Genomic DNA, 22297 nt, shown 5'->3' on the forward strand with positions numbered 1-22297 from the left:
AAGACTTTGCCCAACTGATGAGAAGGAAGGACTCCCTGGAGAAGAGCCTCATGCTGGGAAAGATGGAGGAAGGCAAAAGAAGAAGAAGGGGACGGCAGAGAAGGAGGGGGCTGGATGGAGTCACCGAAGCCGCCGGCTTGAGCTTCAATGGACTCCAGAGGATGGGAGAGGACAGGAAGGCCTGGAGGAACATTGTCCATGGGGTCGCGATGGATCAGATATTACTTTGTAATTTACAACAACAACAACAACAAGCACCTAAAAGGCTCCCTCCTCAGATCAAGGAGTTTAAAGTTTAAAGTTTAATAACATTTATATGCCGCCCAAACCCGTAGGACTCCGGGAACCTCGAAGATAAGTAGACAAAAGTTTTGACAACTTTTCCTACCCCGAATTCAGGGCTAAGTGCAGAAATGATATGACAATTCCCGCACTTTTGGGGGGGGAAAAGCTGGTGGAAATTGTACCTTAACCCAACATTCAAATAATGTTTGTGTTACCCCTATTATCACCGCAAAGGAGTTCGCGGAATCCTTCGTCACACAGGTAAAGCAGCCGGCAGTGAGATAATCTTCTACTGAAATGAAGCAAGTTTCCACCTGACTTTGTAACTGTAAGAAAAGACAGCCATTCAGACAGACTAGCAAGCAAGAGTAACTCAGACTTTTAAGTAAAATCTGGGACAATTAAAGCAATTCAAGCACAAAAACCGCACAGTTCCTCAAGCCATCTCTTAGACTTAAATGCGTATCGTTTATTTCTGAAGCAAGAGGCATGCTCAGCTGGGCCTAAAGGTGTTGTGGTCCACCACCTGCTGGAGCTGGTGGTAGATTCGGACAGTGAGGAGCAAGAGCCGAGGTGGCGCAGTGGTTAGGGTGTAGTACTGCAGTCCACTTCAGCTGACTGTTATCTGCAGTTCAGCGGTTCAAATCTCACCGGCTCAAGGTTGACTCAGCCTTCCATCCTTCCGAGGTGGGTGAAATGAGGACCCGGATTGTTGGGGGCGATATGCTGACTCTGTAAACCGCTTAGAGAGGGCTGAAAGCCCTATGAAGCAGTATATAAGTCTAACTGCTATTGCTATTGCTATAGGTGGGGGAGGAACATGGGGAGTTTGGGGAAGGCTCGGATGAGGGGTCTTCGCCAGAGGCAGAGAGGGGGCCAGGGCCATCTGGGAGTTATGTGCTGTGTCAGCCTCTGCTTTGCTGCTGCTTCGGCTGCCATTGAAACGGGGAGGGAGGGCATGGTATTTGGGAGGGGTTACTAATTGTGCTGGAGGAAGATTCTGGAGTTCTGCTGCCTGTCGGACTACGCATGCGTGGGAGATTCCCGCCAGGACTAACGGCACCGACATTCCATCTTGGTGATGCCTTTCGAAGTTATCTCACACCTGACACTTAGGAGAATTATGATTGGACTGTAACTGGGATGCCAAGGGGTGGGGAATGGGCTATTCTATATATCACTTGCTTTCGCGCCTAAATAATCAGTCTTCGCTTTGCTACGCTTCTAATCATTTATAATTAGTAAAAGTACACTTGATTTCTACCTATGGAGTCTCGCGGTCTTCTTTCCTAATTACTCAATGAAGAGGTGCTGATATGCGGCCTCTGGAGCCTCCAGAGCAGCGAGGCAGAGGAACAAGGGGGGCCTGTTCCCAGTGCGCGCATGCACAGAGCTGCCAGAAGGCAAGAACAGTTAAGACAAAAGGGGCAACTCGGGAGTGGAAACATCCCTCAGAGAGGCAAAAAAAGGTGATCTAAATTTGGAAATTGCAGTCCCACTCGGATATTTTTTTTAAAGCAACATTTGCAACACTTATAATGATCAAGAGCCTCAGATACCTTACTGGCAGCATTGATGTCCATTTCAGTAATGGCTGCATAAAGGAAAAACACGTGCATTTTGATCAGAAATACTTTAGAAAAGCTTTTTATAACATCCTTTCATAATACATTTGTTCAACATCTCATTTGTTTTGAGAAATATTTATCCCTCACACAGCAGTGACACGTTGCTCTGTAGCATTTCTGACAGGCCAAGAACCCACAAAGCAGGAAAAATGCACGCTGAGCATAAAAACCTGATAGCTGAGACAATGTCGAAGGACTCATGGAAAGTCCCCAACAGCAACCGCTTTCCAAGAAAACTCAAGCGACAGTTTGGCTCAAATCTGGAAACCACAATTGTGAATTCTGTCCGCGGCTATCAAGTTTTGCAAAACACCCAGGAAAAACACACACACGGGCTGAATCCCCCAACACGCTGTGACACATAGCAGCTAAGAATATATGAATGCAACTCCCACCAGCTACATCTGCAAAATTCAGATATTGTTGTACTTGGCACAGAAAATACGAAAAAGGAAGTTTTGTCTCTTAATGCCCTGTATGGTTAGAATCTATAAAACTCTTGGCTTACCTTTTTGAATGTTAGCAAGTGGAAGATGCAAAATACAGAAAAAACCTTTGCTGGTGAGAATAAATGCATGGTAGGTACCTATGAATTAAGCAGAGAACGTATCAAGCAGCGTTCCCAACCCATCTGTGTACTTTTGATTAATCTCCAACTATGAACAAGGAATTAAAACAACTCCACTTCCCCTGAACAAAAGCCAAAAGAATTACACTGGGTATATAAACAGAAGCCCAATTTTAAAATTTTGCAGAAGGCAACAGAAATGCTCACACTTTCTTTATGGGCCGGATTCTGACCACCATGACTTACAAAATATAGTTTCCAAGGTACCAATCTTACCTTGAACGGACCTGTCCCTTTCTAGAATGAGATCCAAAAAGGCCTTTTCATCGAAAGAGCTTTGAACTAACGCCTAGATGTGGTTTCCCAAAAAAGAAAAGAAAAAGCATCATTGTAATGACAGCTGGGGGTTGGGAATTAAGAGTTAAATCATGATTTTATGCATCCGCATACACTGATGGAGATTGGACCTTCTCAGGGTATCTCATTCGGCTTGTATGAAAAAGTGAGAAACGGTTCAGAGAAATACGAGGGGTCGCATTTTCTATCCCACCAGCACAGGAGTGTGAAGGAAGCAGAAGCCCTTAATTCTATTTTCAAATTAAACATCACGGCTGTGGTTAACGTTTATTGTATTTTGGAGAAAGACATTTGCTGCAAAATTAAAAGGTAAAAGGTTCTCCTCGTACATATGTGCTGGTCGTTCCTGACTCCAGGGGGCAGTGCTCATCTCTGTTTCAAAGCCAAAGAGCCAGCGCTGTCCGAAGACGTCTCCGTGGTCATGTGGCCGGCATGACTCAACGCCGAAGGCGCACGGAACGCTGTTCCCTTCCCTCCAAAGGTGGTTCCTATTTTTCTACTTGCATTTTTTACCTGCTTTCGAACTGCTAGGTTGGCAGAAGCCGGGACAAATAAGGGGAGCTCACTCCGTTACGCGGCACTAGGGGTTCGAACCGCTGAACTGCCGGCCTTTCTGATCGACAAACTCGACGTCTTAGCCCCTGAGCCACCATGTAAGAAGCAGAAGCCTTTAATTCCATTTTTCACGGCTGTGGTTAAAAGTGAATTGTATTTTGGAGAAAGAAGTTTGTTGCAAAATCAGGGACCGACTTTTTCGTACGGTCGGTTTTGGTGGAAAACAAAACTTTCAGCCTCTTTACAGACATGCGGAAACGGGACTCAGGAACGGGTGAGCTCCCAGCCTCCTTGCTTTGTGGTTAAAAACTGCAGCTTGGCATTCTGTAACCTTTATTTCTCAAATAAAAGAAGCCCCGTGTGTACAAGGACCGTGACCTGTCAAAACTGCGGTAGACAAAACCGCGCTCGACGAAAGCGCGTACCTGACGTCATCAGCAGCGCGACGAAAAAAATTAAAAATAAATTAAATTGAAATTAAAATAAAATTAAAGCAAGCCGATTCACATAAAGGTAAGGGTTAGGTTTAGGGTTAGGTTTAGGGTTACGTTAAGCGTTAGGGTTACGTTTAGCGTTAGGTTAAGGGTTAGCGTTAGGTTTAGCGTTAGGTTAAGGGTTAGGTTTAGGGTTAGGTTAAGGGTTAGGTTTTGGGGGGTTAGGGTAAGGTTTTCGCTTTAATTTTAAATTTACCGCTCACAGCGCGATGTTTTCGTCGCGCTGTGATGACGTCACGTACACGCTTTCGTCGATCGCGCTTTTGTCTACCGCGGTTTTGTGGTGGAACCTACAAGGACGGGGAAAGAAATAAGCCACCTGCCTTAGTCAGCAGGGTCTGTTTTGAAGATACTTGAATCAGGTGCAAGTTCCCACTTCTTTCGCCCACGACAAGGAACTGGCCTTCTTGGCACAAGGCCACCATGTCCACCTCCGTTTCTGAAAGGTTCGAAAAGCCAGCCAGGCGTTATTGTAATGCGCTCTACATGAGGCTGCCCTTGAAGAGCGTTCGAAGACTCCAATTAGTCCAGAATGCAGCCGCACGAGCGATTGTGGGTGCACCAAGGTACACCCACATTACACCTATCCTCCGCGAGCTGCACTGGCTACCCATTAGTCTCCGAATCCGCTTCAAGGTGCTGGTCGCTACCTATAAAGCCCTACATGGCATCGGACCTGGGTACCTGAGAGACCGCCTCCTGCCGATTACCTCTCTCAGACCAATTAGATCGCACAGGTTGGGTCTCCTCCGGATTCCATCTGCCAGCCAATGTCGGCTGGCGACTCCCTGGGGGAGAGCCTTCTCTGTTGCAGCTCCGGCCCTCTGGAACGAGCTCCCTGTTGAGATCTGGACCCTTACTACCCTCCCGGCCTTCCGCAAAGCCCTTAAGTCCTGGCTGTTCCAGCAGGCTGGGGGGAGCTGAGAAGCATCTACCTCCACAGAAATTGTGAATGTTGGTTTTGTTTTTAATATGTTGTCCTTGTCTCGTTTTCCCTCTTTCCCTTGTCTTTTGTGAGCCGACCGGAGTCCTCCGGGAGTGGATGGCATACAAGACAAATAAATAAATAAATAGTGGGCGATGACGAGAAGGCCAAAATGAAAGCATTGCAGCACAGGAAATTTAAGAACAACCACAGGAGGACTAAAAACGTCACCAAGGAAAGGGCAAAAGCTGTAAACCTTTTATTTATTTTATTTTATTAATTTGTATGCCGCCCACTCTCAAAGAAACTCAGGGCGGCTTACAAGTAAAAAAGGGGGAAGGGAAGGACATAGAAAAACAAGGCAACATTAAAAGATCCACAACATTCACAACATTAGGATGGGGCTGGACAAATTCAACAGCCCCAGGCCTGCCGGAACAGCCAGGTCTTGGTGGCTTTGCGGAAGGCTGGAAGAGTAGTAAGGGTCCGGATCTCCACAGGGAGATCGTTCCATAGGGCCGGAGCAGCCACAGAGAAGGCCCTCCCCCGGAGGGTTGCCAGCCGACATTGGCTGGCAGATGGAATCCGGAGGAGGCCTAGTCTGTGCGATCTTATAGGCCCCAGGGAGGTAATTGGCAGGAGGCAATCCATGTTACTCAACTTAAGATCATGTAGAATTACTGCTGAAAAATATCCTAACATCCATCTATCCATCTACCTTATCCATCCATCCATCCATATTACCCATCCATTCATATTATCTGTCTGTCTCTCTCTCCATTCTATGTATCTACCCATCCATATTATCTATTTATCCATCCATCCTATCTATCCATCTTATTATCTATCTATCTATCTATCTATCTATCTATCTATCTATCTATCATCTATCTATCCATCCATATTACCCATCCATCCATATTACCCATCCATTCATATTATCTGTCTGTCTGTTTCTCTCTCTCTCCCTCTCTATCCATCCATCCATATTATGTATCTACCCATCCATATTATCTATTTATCCATCCATCCTATCTATCCATCTTATTATCTATCTATCTATCTATCTATCTATCTATCTATCCATCCATCTATCCATATTACCCATCTATTCATATTATCTGTCTGTCTGTTTCTCTCTCTCTCTCTCCCTCTCTATCCATCCATCCATCCATATTATATATCTACCTATCCATATTATCTATCCATCCATCCATCCATCCTATCTATCCATCCTATCATCCATCTATCTATCTATCTATCTATCTATCTATCTATCTATCTATCTATCTACCTACCTACCTATCCAATCTATCCATCCTATCATCTATCCATCTATCTATCTATCTATCTATCTATCTATCTATCTATCTATCTATCTATCTATCTATCTATCCATCCATCCATCCAATTATCTATCTATCTATCTATCTATCTATCTATCTATCTATCTATCTATCTATCTATCTATCTATCTATCTATCTATCCATCCATCCATCCATCCATCCATCCATCCATCCAATCTATCCATCCATCCTATCATCCATCCATCCATCCACCTGCATATTTCTATCATCACGCAATAAAAAGGAACACAGGAGCAAAATACAAAACTTGGAATATAAAATCCGAAATCTTACGCAGGAAAGTTACATATACATACATACATACATACATACATACATACATACATACATACATATATATATATATATATATATATATATATATATATATAGTTTGCAAATATAATTTTTTACTTCGTCTGCCGCAGAGATCCATACTTCCTGGCCCCAGCTGGAAACTCACCAAAAGGAATAAACATTTGAAGAGACTGGCAAACATTGTCAAGTACCACCACCGTCCTGTCAACCGCCAGCAGGCAGCCGTCACTCAAACTGTAGGCCTTTAATTCCGGGTTAGAGAAAACCTGAACAATTCAGAAGACAAAAGTAATGGGAAGCCCATGTAGACAGACTGAATAAAGAAGCACACAATGAGATCTGCGTGCGTGGCATATCTGTGTCAACAGATTAAAACGAAAGAATTAGGGCAGCTGTCAATGCGCACATGGCAGCTATACATCAATGGCAGTCCTCGGGTTGTAACCATAATGGAATCTGGAACTTCAAATCTAGGTGGTAAGTCCCCTTCCTCAGGTGCGTTGTAACTCTGAACAGTCGCTAAGTGGCCAGCCATAAGCCCAGGACAACCTCTACTCTTATATAATAGAGTTGTAGCGCTGTGCGTTTCCTTTGTATAGTTACTAGATCTTTGGACTGACTGAGGTGGCACAGTGGTTAAATGCAGCACTGCAGGCCACTTCAGCTGACTGCTATCTGCAGTTCGGCAGTTCAAATCTCACCGGCTCAGGGTTGACTCAGCCTTCCATCCTTCCGAGGTGGGTGAAATGAGGACCCAGACTGTGGGGGCGATATGCTGACTCTGTAAACTGCTTAGAGAGGGCTGAAAGCCCTATGAAGCGGTAGATAAGTCGAACTGCTATTGCTATTAAAAAGGGCCCTCTCACAGTTGCTGCACTAAAGGATAGGTTTTTCTGGGTCAGAACTGGCCACCATTCAACCCATGGAAGAGGCAACAGCATTATGGGCTTGTCCTGGTTTGAGCCTTGTGGTTTCTCCACCGCCCCCAGTAGCTGTTGTGATGGGGTCCTTTAGGTTTATTCGATTTATATGCCGCCCTTCTCCCAAGGACTCAGGGCGGCATACAACATTAAAAGAAACACATAATACAAAAGTTAAAAAGAAATTAAATAGGGTATCCCAAACCCAATTAAAATTGACAATGACATTTAAAAAAAAAAGAATTAAAATTAACAGTAATCAATAATTTGTTTTGTTCAGGCCAGGCTGGCTTGCTGGAAAAGCCAACTTTTTAGGGCGCGTCGGAAGGACCGGTGGTCGGGGATTATATGGGTCCTTAAGGCTACCTTTTGGGACGAGGTTATTTTCACCAGCGTGTTCATCTGATAGAGCGCGCTTCCACATTCTTGCCTGGAACCTATGTTCAGCTGCCCACTGCCTGTGTCGTCGCTCGTCAGGAGCTCAACGTTGTCCCACATCTTCGGTTAGGACGACGTTTCTGTCCAGCGAAAAAGTCAGAAGACAAACAAGGGAGGCTGTTACGTGCATTAAAGCAAATGGAATTTTTGGTATTAAATATTATGGATGTTCAGCTAAAATAGGATATGAGGATTTGATGTTAATGGAGGATTTTACAAACAAGTAAATGAAATGCCAGCAGGTGGTTATGGATTAATTCTTTGGCATAGTTAAGGATGAAGGATGTTTAAACAACTGTAGTCAACTAAAAGTGGAGGTATAATGATGTTAATATGGTAAACATTTGAGTTAAGATATTTGAATTAATATGAATTAATGGAAGAGATGCACCAAAACATGTTGTAACCAGCTGATATACTTTTTTTATATATAATATATACCTGTATTCTTTTTTTTTTCTTCCCTGCCTTGTCTTTTATTCTTTTTGTCTTTTTTTTTTTGATTTTTTCTTTTCCCACTGGTGTGGGCATGTATTGTTTAAGATTATTATTTTTACTAATATTTTTAAATAATAATTACAGTCAAATGAAAATGGATATGTGATGATGGTGATATGTATGAATATTTGAGTTAAAATGCTCGAGTTAACATGAGTTACGTTTGTTGACTGTGGAGAAGATGCACGAAAGTTTATTTGTGACCGACTGACACACTTCCTATAGCATGTAAAGAAAGATGTTGTACTTGTTTTAAATTAAAAAAAAATTTAATTTAAAAAAAAAAAAGCAAAGGAAGTGTTTAAATCTGGAGATCTGGGTTTGCAATGCTGCAGGATGCAACCTGGGTCGATCATCGGGACCTGATGACCCACCCAGATTGAATCCTTCAACGATATCCTGGGACACGAATATTTGCCTTCATTTGTGAGTTTGCAACGTCACCCTTTTCTCAATGCAGCAAAGTTAGGATTTTTGTCTTTTTTTTTTAAAGTGCCTGAATTTCTAAACCTCATCTCGCTTCAAGCGAGCTGCGTGGACTTCTAAAACCCTCTTAAGAAGCATGATAATTTTCACTTGATGCTCCAGAGCTCCATTTCTTTAAAAATAATATTTTCCCCCTTCACCCACAAATAACCACCTGCACAAGCACTCAAGGGACAGAGGTAATAATGTCATTTGTCTGGATTGCACCTCTCTGGTTTAATCATGGATTTTCCCAAAGCCTATTTTAAGTTTTTTCATAGTGACTTTTTATTTTAAATCAAAGCAAAAGAGAAGGTATCGAGCAAAACAGACATGCACATCCCAAAATATGGGGCGGGGAGACTATTTGTGCAACCCCAGTGGGGGGCACCGTTTAGTACTGTTTTTTTTTTTTTTTTGGCAAGGAAGCAGCCAGGCAAATATCCAACAGGTCTCTTCCCTGTGCTGGCAAAGCTTCACCAGGTGAACTCCCACCTGTTACCTGAGCTCTTACAGGCGTCCCAGCAAGACTAGCCCAGGGAGGTGAGGTTGGGAAGTGTCACATCTACCCACTTTCCTCTCATTCACTAAATGCTTTTACTAGCTGGAGTAAAAGATGAACCTCTCAAGTAGTGAAATTGAAACTTTTTAAATACAAAAGTTAAAAAGTGATTTAAAAGTAGAGTGGATTTTTTTTAAAGGATAAAAATAGAGAGTAAAAAGGAGATCAAAGTCAAAAGTGGATTTAAAAGTAGAATTTTTAAAAAAGGGATAAAAATAGAGAGTAAAAAGGGGATCAAAGTCAAAAGTGAATTTAAAAGTTTTTTTTAAAAGGATAAAAATAGTAAAAAGGGGATCAAAGTCAAAAGTGAATTTAAAAGTTTATCCTTTTAAAAGGATAAAAATAGTAAAAAGGAGATCAAAGTCAAAAGTTAAAAGTGGATTTAAAAGTAGAATTTTTTAAAAAAGAATAAAAATGGAGTAAAAAGGAGATCCAAGTCAAAAGTGGATTTAAAAGTAGAATTTTTTTAAAAAAGGGATAAAAATAGAGAGTAAAAAGGAGATCCAAGTCAAAAGTGGATTTAAAAGTAGAATTTTTTAAAAAAAGGATAAAAATAGAGAGTAAAAAGGAGATCAAAGTCAAAAGTGGATTTAAAAGTAGAATTTTTTTAAAAAAGGGATAAAAATAGAGAGTGAAAAGGAGATCAAAGTCAAAAGTTAAAAATGGATTTAAAAGTAGAATTTTTTTAAAAAAGGGATAAAAATAGAGAGTGAAAAGGAGATCAAAGTCAAAAGTTAAAAATGGATTTAAAAGTAGATTTTTTTTTTAAAAAAGGGGATAAAAATAGAGAGGAAAAAAAGAGGGGGGAAAAAAGTCCTTCCATTTATTCTCAATACTTCCTCCAAATAATAAATGTTCAAGGTTGCAAATGGCAGTGGCCGCTTATTGCAAAACAAGCACCAGCCGGCAAAAGATCGCTTACCCCCTTACTGGCCTTGAATGCCGGCGGGATCTCATGCAGCAACCGCCAAAGTTCCAAGGGACCTTTTGGATTTCGCGCGAGTTCTCCCTGCGGTCCGCAGGCGGGACTCAGCCTGCTACGGCGGTCCGCAAGGGCCAAACTTCCTCCTTATGAAAACGTGCGCCTCCCCGGAAATAGGAAAAGTGCAGAGATGTCCTGTCCGTCGTCATTCCCTTTTTCTCCCTTTTGTGAGGGGCGCTTGCGGGGCTCTTTGTCTCCCAATTCATCCAAGGGCAAAACTGGAGGAGGATTGGCCGCAACCGAGACCAATCACTCCGACATATCAAGGGAGGCATATCTTCTCTTTATTAAAGACAAAAATGGAGAGGGAGCGGACCAGATCATGATATAAATGTTGAAACGTTAAAGCTCCTTATTCGGAGCCCGCCCCGGGTTCTTTGAGGGCAGGAGAGCCTTAAAAAAAAAGCCAAAGCAGGGAGGTGCCTTCTCTAACAGGTATATCTCTATACTTCCCCCCTCGCCCGCGCAGGCGCAGCGGCGCTCTTCTGCCTCCCGCCGCTCTCCCGGCTACATCCGGGCATCTCCCAGGCAGGGGGGCGGGGCCGAGCTGAGAGGGCTGCTCGCCCAGTCGGTTGCGGAGGCGCCGCGCGTCGCTCGCTGAGGAGGAGGAGGAGGCCGAAACCGCGGAGGAGCCGGAGGTCCCGCTCGGGGCCCGCTTTTCACCCCCGACCCTGTTCCCCGACATGGCGGTGAGGCTCCCCGGACGGCTTCCCGGGCTGGCGGAGAGCGAGGCCCAGGCGGCGGGCGGAGCCGCCTCGGGTGGAAGGCGCCAGACAAGATGGCGCCCGGCCGCCATGATGGGCCTCCGTGAGGGGGGGGAGGGGGAGGCGCCTCCCCCTCCCCCAATTCCCCCAGCGCGGCCCCTCCTGGCACCTTCAATGGGGAAGCATCCCCACGTTGGGCTGACACGCCTCATACACGTGTAGATGGTGGGAGGGGAGGATTTTTTCTGGGGTTAAAGCGGGTATAGATGTGTGTGTGGATGGGTGGATAAATATAGAGAGATAGATGAAAAATAGATAAAGGAGAGAGGGAGAGATCGAAATATAGAAAAAGAAAGACAGGTAAATAGAAATAGACAGATAAAAGAGAGATAGAGATTGATAAAAATAGATAAAGAAATAGAGAAAAAGAAAGACAGATAAATAGAAATAAACAGATAAAAGAGAGATAGAGATTGATAAAAATAGATAAAGAAATAGAGAAAAAGAAAGACAGATAAATAGAAATAGATAAAAGAGATAGAGATTGATAAAAATAGATAAAAAAATAGATAAAAGAGAGAAATAGAGGTGAAGAAATAAAAGAGAAAATAGAGATAGAAAGACATAAAGGAGATAGATAAAGAAATTGACAGATAAAAGATTAGAGAGATGGAAATAAAGAAATAGAGGCAGATAAAAAAGAAAGACAGGTACAAGAGATAGATATATAGATAAAAAATAGATAGAAATAGAGGTGAAGAAATAAAAGAGAAAATAGAGATAGAAAGACATAAAGGAGATATAGATAGATAAAGAAATTGACAGATGAAAGATTAGAGAGATGGAAATAAAGAAATAGAGGCAGATAAAAAAAGACAGATACAAGAGATAGATATATAGATAAAAAGTAGATAAAAGAGAGAAATAGAGGTGAAGAAATAAAAGAGAAAATAGAGATAGAAAGACATAAAGGAGATATAGATAAAGAAATTGACAGATAAAAGATTAGAGAGATGGAAATAAAGAAATAGAGGCAGATAAAAAAGAAAGACGGATACAAGAGATAGATATATAGATAAAAAATAGATAAAAGAGAGAAATAGAGGTGAGGAAATAAAAGAGAAAATAGAGATAGAAAGGCATAAAGGAGATATAGATAGATAAAAAATTGACATAAAAGATTAGAGAGAAATAGAGGCAGATAAAAGAAAGACAGATACAAGAGATAGATATATAGATAAAAAATAGATGAAAGAGAGAAATAGAGGTGAGGAAATAAAAGAGAAAATAGAGATAGAAAGACATAAAGGAGATATAGATAGATAAAGAAATTGACAGATAAAAGATTAGAGAGAAATAGAGGCAGATAAAAAAGAAAGACAGATACAAGAGATAGATATATAGATAAAAAATAGATAAAAGAGACAGTTACAAGGTAGATTAGATAGAAATAGAGATAAAGACAGATAAAAGAAACAGATAAAATAGATATAGTTATATATAGATAGATAAAGAAATAGAGATAAAAAGACAGATAAAAGATAGATGTGTATTTAGATACAAAAATATAGGTTGTGTATGTATAATGTATATATGTTTTTGTTTGCATGTATGTATATATAGATGTGTATATAATATACATCTTGTGTATGTATTTACATTTATGGATGGATCCGAAGCCTTTCTAAAGCAAATTTTATTATAGGATGTAAATGTGGAAAGGAACAGGGTGTGTTTAGAGATGCAAAGGCTTGGAGGGGAGGTGTTTATGGTTTATTATGGGATTGGGAGAGGAAACAGGCCCATTTGTGGCTGTTTTATAAATATAACTCTAAGAAAAGAAGCTGGCATGGAAGAGGAGGATGTAAGGCTACGTGAATTGTTTTAAGGTATCTTTTCGTGACCCAGGGGTTCTGTCTTATCAGGAGAAACAAAAAAAAGGGGGGGATCCTATCCCCCTTTCCCTTATTTGTATTCATGTTGTATTTTGCCTTAGACTGTTTTGAGTGCAATTTGTGAAAAATAACTTACAGGATAACCAAGGTGGGATGAGTAAAAACACCAATTTGCAGTTGAATTAATGGCACCAAGTTCCAACAGCTTTCTGAGTGGAGGGTCTATTAACTTCAGAGGGGCTTGCATTCTGAGTAAATATTTTAAACTGGACATCAAAGATTTGGAATAAACACATGACATAGGTTGTATAAAACTAAATGTTTGGGAGCTTTATAGCTTAGCATTTATTTAGCAGCTAGGCTTTTTTTTAATCGATAGTTGATAATACCATTGTAATGGCGTATAATGCTAGTCTTAGTTGCCAATGTTAAATATTGTTTGTGACCTGGTTTTAAAGCCCTTGGGGTGCCCCAGCTCCAGTTAAGTGCTGTACTCCCAGCTGGGGTTTAATTTGTTTGGAATATTCCTAAAATATAAACAGGTTTTCCGTCCCAAGTAAAAGTACAGCTGTCATAAAATCCTTTGCATTTTTTTCTACCTAGTTTTTCACACCTATCTAGTTATTCATTCAGCCTGATAAATTATTTAATGACAAAATTGTGTTATTCAATTTTGCTGCAATAGTCATGAGGAATTTTGTAGAGAAATCTATTAAAAGAGTTGTCTACCTTAGCGTGAAGAAAGTCAGAAATTTTGTTTATCGTTAAGGGGTGCTGTAGATTGAGTAATTTAAAGAACTCGAGGTAGTATCAGAAGAGTAGTAGACAGTGTACTGCAAATATTAAAAGTTATTTCGTTTTAAATTAGGCTAGTGATTCTGAGCGAGAGGCAAACCCCCCAGAGAAATCATCTCCAGAGAGAGAGAAGAAAAAGGAACGATCAGATACATCCAGTTCACCTAGAACTTCAAAACACCATTATTCAAGGTCACGTTCCCGATCAAGAGAAAGAAAACGAAAAGGTAGGAAAGCCTCTTAAATTTTGCTACTGGACACATCCTTGTAGTTTAATGGTCGCCTTAATTAAGGTAGTAATTTGTTACAATCTCTTTGTTACACTTTGAAATAAAGGTTTCAATTCAAAATGTAACTTTTTGGAATATAAGTCATAAGTGATAACATTCTATTATTCAAGATAGAATGGTGAATGGACTAAGTAGAATTATGTTGACAAGCTTGTATCAGGGAAGGGAGTTGCGAATATTAACCGTTCCAGCTATTTTAAATCTGTAAAATATCTTAAGCGTTAATATCATTGGGAGCTTATGTAAATGGGGAGGATTTTTTAAAAAAAACAAAAACTATTGGGTGACTAATAGATGCTTTCTTCTTTAGATAATGAAGGGAAAAAATACAGAAGTCGGAGCAGAAGCAAAGAGGTAATTAATTCTTTGTAGTGCTTGGGTATTTGTGCAGGACATATTTACAAGTATGTCATAGCATGTATAAATCTTAAGATATAATTGTCTAAATGGTAAGTACCAAAAAAAGAAAAAAAAAGTAAATTCAGAATGCTTGGAGTGAGAAGCATGAATGAAGCCATCTTTATAACAAAAAGGTAATAATTGACCAAAAAAAAAATTCATGTGGAGATTTATTGTGGAAAATACCATGATAACAATTTTAATAATAATAATTGATTCTCACAGAGCTTCCATTCACCAGAGTTCAGTTAAGCACTTGCAAAATTCTTTGCCCATCTCCTCCATTCCACCTCCACCCCAAGGTTTTTGTCACTATTTGGGCGAGGACCTAGTTGGAGTTCTCCCGTGGTGGGTTTTCTCCGTCCAACAGGAGTCAACGGAGATGGAAATAAATGGTTTCGAAGGCAGAGCGAGGGGATCGAGACAAGGAAGCCATTGTAGGAACTTTGAAAGGGAAATGAGCAGCCTCTGTTGCAGAGGTGGAGCATCAGCTGTAGCTAGAAAATTCTGCTAGGTACGAGCTTTAGATGAAATTTCTGTAGCTGGGATCGGAGACCTTTTTTTTGTCCCCCCTTTGCAATGGAAGCTCTGTTTAAAAAAAAATAGGAGAGTATTTGTGAAATTGACTATATTGTTTAGATCACATGATAACATTTCTATAATAAATCATACTCAGCGTGCTAATGCGCGAAGAGACTGAACTGAAGACGCTCCAGACTCAGATAGCAAAATTATAAGCCTACTTCATGATAAGGTAACTATTAGTCATTCAAACTCATATTTCCCTTGCAAACAAATTTAAAACAGTTTTATTGGATATAATGGTGTTTTTAAAGTACATGCTATATGTTTAGAAGACTGTTGCATTGTTTTCAAAAACGTATTTCACTCTTAAATGTGGAAATCATTTAAAACTAGTTAAGAACTGTACTGTTTTTGATCTTAAATTCCAGGGGAATAACTGCTGTTAGAATTAGATTTTTCTGTTGATGTTTGACCCAATATTTTTAGGTAATTGTCCTAATTTGTAAAGGGCTAATTAAATAAAGGGTCATTCCTAGTTCTCCTTGTAATTTTCCATGTTCAAAAAAGGAGGAGGATAGAATAATATGGACCTCACACAGTATTGGGAGAAACATCCACCACAGTCCATAAAAATACCTCTACCTTGGCAGTTGGGTTTGTTCCACCTTTGTGAGCTTTCCCCATTTTTGGTATGCAACAAGAAGTATTTACACTCTTTCTTTAATCATCAGTGGATACCCAAATAATTTCATGTTTAAAAAATTAGCCATAAAAGTTAAAATAATAATTGTGGTGGCTTAACATTTAGAAAAAGATGGTGTAATGAATGAATAAATAAATAAATGGCTGAATTATATGTATGTAATATTGGCTTTGAGTGAGGTTACTAGGACCTGGAAGACATAATACATGAGAATGTTAAGGATTCCCTGTGCAATTGCTTCTTATTATTCCAGTACAATTTATAGAGAAAAATGTATCTTGAGTAGTAAAAGTACAGAAAAGGAAAGTTGCAGATAATCGTAACTAAAATTTTAGAGAGCTAAACACTGAATGGTAAAGTGTCTTACAAAAGAGCCCAGATTGTGGCAGATTCAAAACATGATCCGGCCTGAACGCTGGTTCCCCGTCAGGCAAGGTTTTAGGCTGGGGATCTACTGTATCACCAAACCTCAGTTTGGCCGTTTTAGGAGGGTGGCCTGTAAATCTCCTGCCATGTTGCTGGAGGAGCTCTTTAAAAATTTCCCCTGGGGTGGGTGCCGAGGGAGCAGCGTGTTTTCTTTTGTGGACGAGGCCATGCAGTCCCCAGAACAGCTGTTCCGTCTCGCGATGTAAACCTGGCTTGTGGCAGGAGATGTTTTAACCTTGTGGAGCAGGGGGGGGGTTGGGGGATGGTAGGGTCACTTCTGCAACGTTGCGTAGATGGTGGTGTTAAAGATATCTCAGTTGCCTGGGGCCACGCGCCTAAGGTTACTAATGTTGCATCATCACAACGTATCATTCTTGATCTTCTAATGCCCATACTAACTCTTTGTTGCACTATTTTCCTGAAAGAACCAACTTCTTCTTAAAACAGGCACGGAGACACGGTTCCAAAGAGAAGTCCTCCAAGAAGCACAGGCCCGAAGAGCATAACGACAAGGACCACCCTTCGGATAAAGGGAGGGAGAGCCTGAACTCTTCTTCGGAGAATGGCGAGGACCGGCACAAGCGCAAGGAGAGGAAGCCCTCCAGGGGACGCAGCCATTCAAGGTCTCGTTCGCGGGAAAGGTAGACGCATAGTTTCCTGGTTGAGCCCACTCACAAAAGAAGGGGAGCCTTGAGTTTTGGTCTTCTAAACCAGTGTTTCTCAACCTTGGCAACTTGAAGATGTCAGGACTTCAACTCCCAGAATTCCCCAGCCAGCGAATGCTGGCTGGGGAATTCTGGGAGTTGAAGTCCAGACATCTTCAAGTTGCCAAGGTTGAGAAACACTGTTCTAAACTAACCTGCGGTGGTGGTGGTGGTAGAACATTATGCGCCTTTGTAACTGGACTTTGTGGTCACCACAGGCAGTCCTTGACTTACCAGTTCGCCTAGTGATTACAGGTGCATTGAAAAATGTGACTTAAAACTGTTCTTCAGCCTTAGGACCATTGCATCATCCCCGTGGTCATGTGATTTACATTAGAATGCTTGACAGCTGACTCATATTTATGACGGTTGCAACATCCCATGATTCCCTTTTGCGACCTTCTGACAAGCAGAGTCAATGGGGAAGCCAGATCCACTTAATTAGTGTTGCTAATTTAACAACTGCGGGGATTCACTTATCAAATGTGGCAGAAAAAGTCATAAAGTGGGGCAAAACTCACTTAAAAGATTTCTCACTTAGCAACATAAAAGTCAGGCTCAGTTGCGATCATAAGTCGAGGACCACCTGTGTTTGTTTCTTCAGCCTAGTTCCAAACTCTTAGATTGGGGATCTCGTGGATTCTTTTTCTGACAATAGTTATGCCTTGACCTCTGCCACTGATTTTTCTGTAGGATGGCAATGCTGACTCGTGTTTCTGCACTCATTCCAGGGGAATATCTGCTAAATAATATAAGCCTTAAAACTTTCTCAATTATCTTCTTTTAAAAAAATACGCTCTAAATTATCTTTTAAAAAAATACGCTCTAAATTATCTTCTTTTAAAAAAATACAATCTAAATTATCTTCTTTTAAAAAAAATACACCCTAAAGACAATGCTTTTATTTGTGGGTAATTAAACGGGATAGTCAGGGAAACATTAACAGGGATTTGGCGTGTGATTCCAGGCGGCACCGTAGTCGAAGCCGCGATAGAAAAAAATCCCGCTCCCGAAGTCGAGAGAAAAAGCGGCGCGTGAGATCCAGATCTCGATCCAAATCCAGGCACAGGCATAGAAGTCCCAGCAGAAGCAGGAGCCGCAGCCGGAGCAGGTGCGTTGACGTTTTTTTCAACGATAAAAGGTAGAGGGGGGTGATGGCGAACGGGAGAACAGGCTCGTTTGCGGTCTGATAAGTGATTGTGAGGAGAGGAAAAAATCAAACTCTCTGGTTCTGAGCAGGGAAAGAAAGAAGAGACCGGAAAAACCACGAAGGTTCAGCCGAAGTCACAGCCGAACTCCAAGCCCCCCGCCTTTCAGGGGGCGAAACACAGCGATGGATGCCCAGGAAGCCTTGGCCAGGAGGTATGAGACTCTCCTCCAAACGTTCACATATTTTGATTGTAGCTTCCTTTGATATGTTTTCTAAGATGGTTTTCATCACACACACACACACACTCACTGTGCAAGTGGAAGTGGGAAAGTATTTCACGCCCTTTATCTTTCTCATCAAATGTATCTGTCGAAATCAGGATTAGGATTAGGATTTATTTCATTTATATGCCGCCCTTTTCCTCGAAGGGGACTCAGGGCAGTTCACAATTCGGTCAGGGAAGGGGGTACAGACGGGGGATAAAAAGACGAACATAACAATACACAATTTAAAAACACACAATAACCATACCATTCGAGGAGGGGGGCAAAAGTTCTTTAGCCCCAGGCCTGTCGGAACAGCCAGGTTTTAAGGGCTTTGCGGAATTCGGAGGAGGCCTAATCTGTGGGATCTGATCGGTCTTATTGGAGGCAATTGGCAAATCAAACTTAAGAAGGAGCAATAGAGAAAAGGACTAGATAACTTTTGGCCTGTGTGCAACTTTGTCAGCTTCTCCTTTGCTGTTTCATTTCTAAATGAACAGTAACAGTACTGAGGTTGGGGAAAACCCCTTTTTCACGCCTTTCTGCATTGTTATTTTCCTAGGTTGGAAAGAGCCAAAAAATTGCAAGAACAGAGAGAGAAAGAACTGGTGGAGAAGCAGAAGCAACAGGAAATGGTTGCCGGTAATTGAATTTCCCCTTTCAAATAAATGGAGATAGTAACAGTGCACCACTTTTACTTCACTTTGATCTGTCTCTAGAGACTTTCTACCGTTGTTTTAAAAAATATCAGTTACGTATTTGGTAAAAGCTGCCTACCAAGAGAGACGCTATCAATTTTTAAGGCCTTAAAGCTGGCGTATTAGGCGGGGCCTTTGGAAGAATAACCACTTTCTTGGTTTCAGCGGCTGCTGCCACCGGCGGGTCCGTCATCAACGTCGCGGCTCTCCTGGCTTCTGGGACACAGGTCACTCCGCAAATAGCCATGGCAGCTCAGATGGCAGCCCTGCAGGCGAAGGCTCTGGCCGAGACGGGGATAGCCGTCCCCAGCTACTACAACCCGGCAGCGGTGAACCCCATGAAGTTTGCCGAGCAAGAAAAGAAGAGGAAAATGCTGTGGCAGGGCAAGAAGGAAGGGGTAACTCTCCTCGCGCCTCTATCTTTCTTTACCCATGGGGGAGTCTGCAGAGTAATGTTTTCAAAGGCGGGTCAGGGTTAACGCCTGGCTGTGCAGCTCGTGGCCCTTTGGAGTTTTCGGAATTGTAAGGTTCGAGGTTCATTTTATTTACATGCTGCCCTATTCCCAGCGGGACTCAGGGCGGCGCACAAACCCAAAGGAGGGGAAGGGAAACACAAAAACTACAACAGAAAGTACAGGGCATTTAAAAACAACCAACAGCCACACGATTCGAGAGGGGAAGGGAACTCATCGACCCCAGGCCTGCCGACACAGCCAGGTTTTAACGGCTTTTCGGAAGGCCTGGAGAGAGGTGAGGGTCCGAATCTCTGCGGGAAGGTGGAAATAGCTTTAATAGGCTCATTCGCAGGGCCAAGCCGATATAGTAACTAGATGCTAAATAAGCCCTTGTGCTGAAAAGTTTGGGGGGGGGGGGGCGGACACAGACCATGAGAAGGGGGCGAATGGGTTAGAGGGGAACGTTGAAAAAGAGGAAACTACCTTTTGGCATGAGAAATCTTTTTCCAGTGGCTACATGTTGATTTTTCTAGGATGAAAATACTTCGGTATGCAACCTATAAAACCTCACTACTTTTTAATGTTTTTATAGGATAAATCACAATCTGCGGAAATCTGGGAGAAGCTGAATTTCGGAAATAAGGACCAAAATGTCAAGTTTAGGAAGTTGATGGGCATTAAGGTAGGTGTTTCTAAAATTATAGCTTTGTCTTTACGCAAGAAAGATCAGCCTGAAGAGACCTGGGTGGATTTGGACAAGGCCTACAGGCTATGAAACAAAGCTTCAAAGGAGTGAAGTCACATTCTCCAGGTTAGCTGGATGAGTTAAGAGAGACAAGCTCAAACAGTGGGGAAATACAGACTTGGATTAAATTGATCTCCCGGGGATCCGATTTTTTTGTGTATACCCCGCAAGAACCCTACCAACCTTTCAGAGCAGATTTGGAGAACCTCAGTTGGGGAAGGGACGCAGTGGCTCAGTGGCTAAGACGCTGAGCTTGCTGATCAGAAAGGCCAGCAGTTTGGAGGTTCAAATCCCTAGAGCCACGTAACAGAGTGAACTGCCATGACTTGTCGCAGCTTCTACCAACCTAGCAGTTCGAAAGCACATAAAAAGTGCAAGTAGAAAAATGGGGACCACCTTTGGTGGGAAGGGAACAGCATTCCGTGCGCCTTTGGTATTGAGTCATGCCGGCCACATGACCACGGAGACGTCTTTGGACAATGTTGGCTCTTCGGTTTAGAAACGGAGATGAGCACTGCCCCCTAGAGTCGGGAAAGACTGGCACATAATGTGCGAGGGAAACCTTTACAGTTGGGGAAAGACTGTTTATGCTCCACTACTTGGTAACTGGTGAAAATTATGGCAACATTGGTGGAGACTTCACAGCAACGCTTCGTATCTGAATCTCTGTTGTGCGCCATTGTTAAGCTGGATGCTGGGTGTATCGGTGACTGTTCGGTTGATGCTTTCTGTCTGTTTCTCCCAGCACGAGGAGGAAGCCGGGGCGGCTAGCAGTTCAGTGGACGAGGAGAGTTATAAGACTTTGAAACAGCAAGAAGAAGTCTTCCGCAATCTGGACGCACAGTACGAAATGGCCAGGTCGCAGACGCACACCCAAAGAGGAATGGGGCTGGGCTTTACGTCTTCGATGCGAGGAATGGACGCCGTTTGAGGCAAAGGCCTTCGGACAGCTTTTGAGACTCCCGACCAAGGTTCTGTGGTTGCGGTGTTGGCTTCCTTGTTCACCGACAGCTGGCATCCTAGCTTGCATGGGTGTTAACATTGACTTTTAATTTATTGACATTACAATTTTTTTTTTTTTGTAAATACCAGATCAGTGATAACTGGTGGTTCCATGTTGTAATCAGGTTATTATACTCAAACTTCCATTATACGCGCCAGAGCTTCAGAAGGGACGCTTCTACTTCTGTGGTTTTCAAATCGGAGCAGCCGAGGGTGAACGCCCCCCACACGGATATTTTGTGTGTGTCCACCACCGTCTCTCTCGTGTACTTTTTTGTACTTTAAACTTGTACAGTTATTTTCAACTCTTGGAACATAAAAAAAAAACACATTGTGTTGGTGTTAAAAAACTAGCAGATCGAGCCCGTGGGTAGATAAATGCAGTGCAACAACCTGGTTAATAAAACATGTTTTTTTTTTTCTCAAGTAGTATTCTATTTAAGTTTAGTGGATAAATTATTCCACAGTTAATTTCACGGAGTATATTTTTTAAATGAGTGCTCAGCCCGATGCAGGGAAGTAGAGGATAGGATTTAAGTAAGTAGAGGATAAAGAATACTGCAGGCTGTTAGCTGTATCAAAATACTATATCCTAATTATGCTCATCTTCCTTACCGAGCAATTCTTTCCTCCTCGATTTAAAGCAGTTTTGTTCTGCGAAAGCTCTTAATACCGTAGAGGCAAAACCCTCTCAAAAGAGACTGGGTTTTAATAGCCGTTGCCAGATTAACCGAATGTAAAAAGTGAAATGTAAACTCCTGTGCTAATTATAAATATAAGATGAGAGATGAGCAGCAGTTGTTAAGAGGGAAGGACCTCAGATAAGGTGAGAAAACAGTCTCGTAAACAACCAAAATTTGATATTGGTGGATGCCCCAGGGCTGTGGTTCTCAGGCCCCACTTTTAATCTGTTAAAAGAGATTTTAGATTGAGATTAATCCGTCCTATGAAACCTGAATAATCTCCCCACACCCAACAGAGGCAGGTTGAGAACAGGGATGGCGGACGGATTAAAAATCCCCAACGGAATGGAGGACCCCAAGTGTTAAAAGAGTTGCAGTTTTTTGGAATTTGTGGCTGGGAAAACCAGGAAGAATTTGTGCTGCGAGTGATTGATGGTGTCTGCAGAGGCAGTTTTATATCAAAGAGAGTAGCAGGAACTGATAAAATATTCCATTAAAGCGTTGAAAATCTATAACGT

At 41.9% G+C, this 22297-nt stretch overlaps 2 protein-coding genes across 4 annotated transcripts in view; one reads left to right on the forward strand and one right to left on the reverse strand.

Annotated features, from left to right (window-relative positions):
• The window catches only part of KNTC1 (kinetochore associated 1), a 62794-nt gene extending 52424 nt beyond the window's left edge, over positions 1-10370 (reverse strand). Inside the window, exons 1-8 of the mRNA XM_032228817.1 lie at positions 10283-10370; positions 7764-7915; positions 6623-6743; positions 4211-4326; positions 2758-2830; positions 2422-2499; positions 1845-1879; positions 501-611 (exon numbers count right to left, since the gene is read on the reverse strand). Coding sequence (XP_032084708.1) covers positions 501-611; positions 1845-1879; positions 2422-2499; positions 2758-2830; positions 4211-4326; positions 6623-6743; positions 7764-7895 — 666 coding nt within the window. The 5' untranslated portion in view covers positions 7896-7915; positions 10283-10370. The remainder of the gene's footprint in view (positions 1-500; positions 612-1844; positions 1880-2421; positions 2500-2757; positions 2831-4210; positions 4327-6622; positions 6744-7763; positions 7916-10282) is intronic.
• A 498-nt stretch (positions 10371-10868) lies between these two features.
• Positions 10869-22291, forward strand: RSRC2 (arginine and serine rich coiled-coil 2). Of its 3 annotated transcripts, none has more exons than XM_032229295.1 (10): positions 10869-11031; positions 13810-13963; positions 14337-14380; positions 16527-16720; positions 17751-17894; positions 18023-18145; positions 18759-18838; positions 19060-19292; positions 19942-20031; positions 20840-22291. In XM_032229295.1, exons 1-10 carry the CDS (start codon positions 11026-11028, stop codon positions 21023-21025), a joined length of 1254 nt encoding a protein of 417 aa, XP_032085186.1. In that variant the 5' UTR covers positions 10869-11025; the 3' UTR covers positions 21026-22291. The 3 variants fall into 3 exon arrangements, with proteins under 3 accessions (XP_032085186.1, XP_032085187.1, XP_032085189.1); XM_032229298.1 differs by lacking the exon at positions 10869-11031 and adding an exon at positions 15102-15179 and having other exon boundaries at positions 13938-13963; positions 16505-16720; XM_032229296.1 differs by lacking the exon at positions 10869-11031 and having other exon boundaries at positions 13877-13963; positions 16505-16720.
• Positions 22292-22297: the final 6 nt, after the last annotated feature.

Source organism: Thamnophis elegans, chromosome 13, assembly GCF_009769535.1.
Source record: "Thamnophis elegans isolate rThaEle1 chromosome 13, rThaEle1.pri, whole genome shotgun sequence".
Classification (NCBI taxonomy): Eukaryota; Metazoa; Chordata; class Lepidosauria; order Squamata; family Colubridae; genus Thamnophis; species Thamnophis elegans.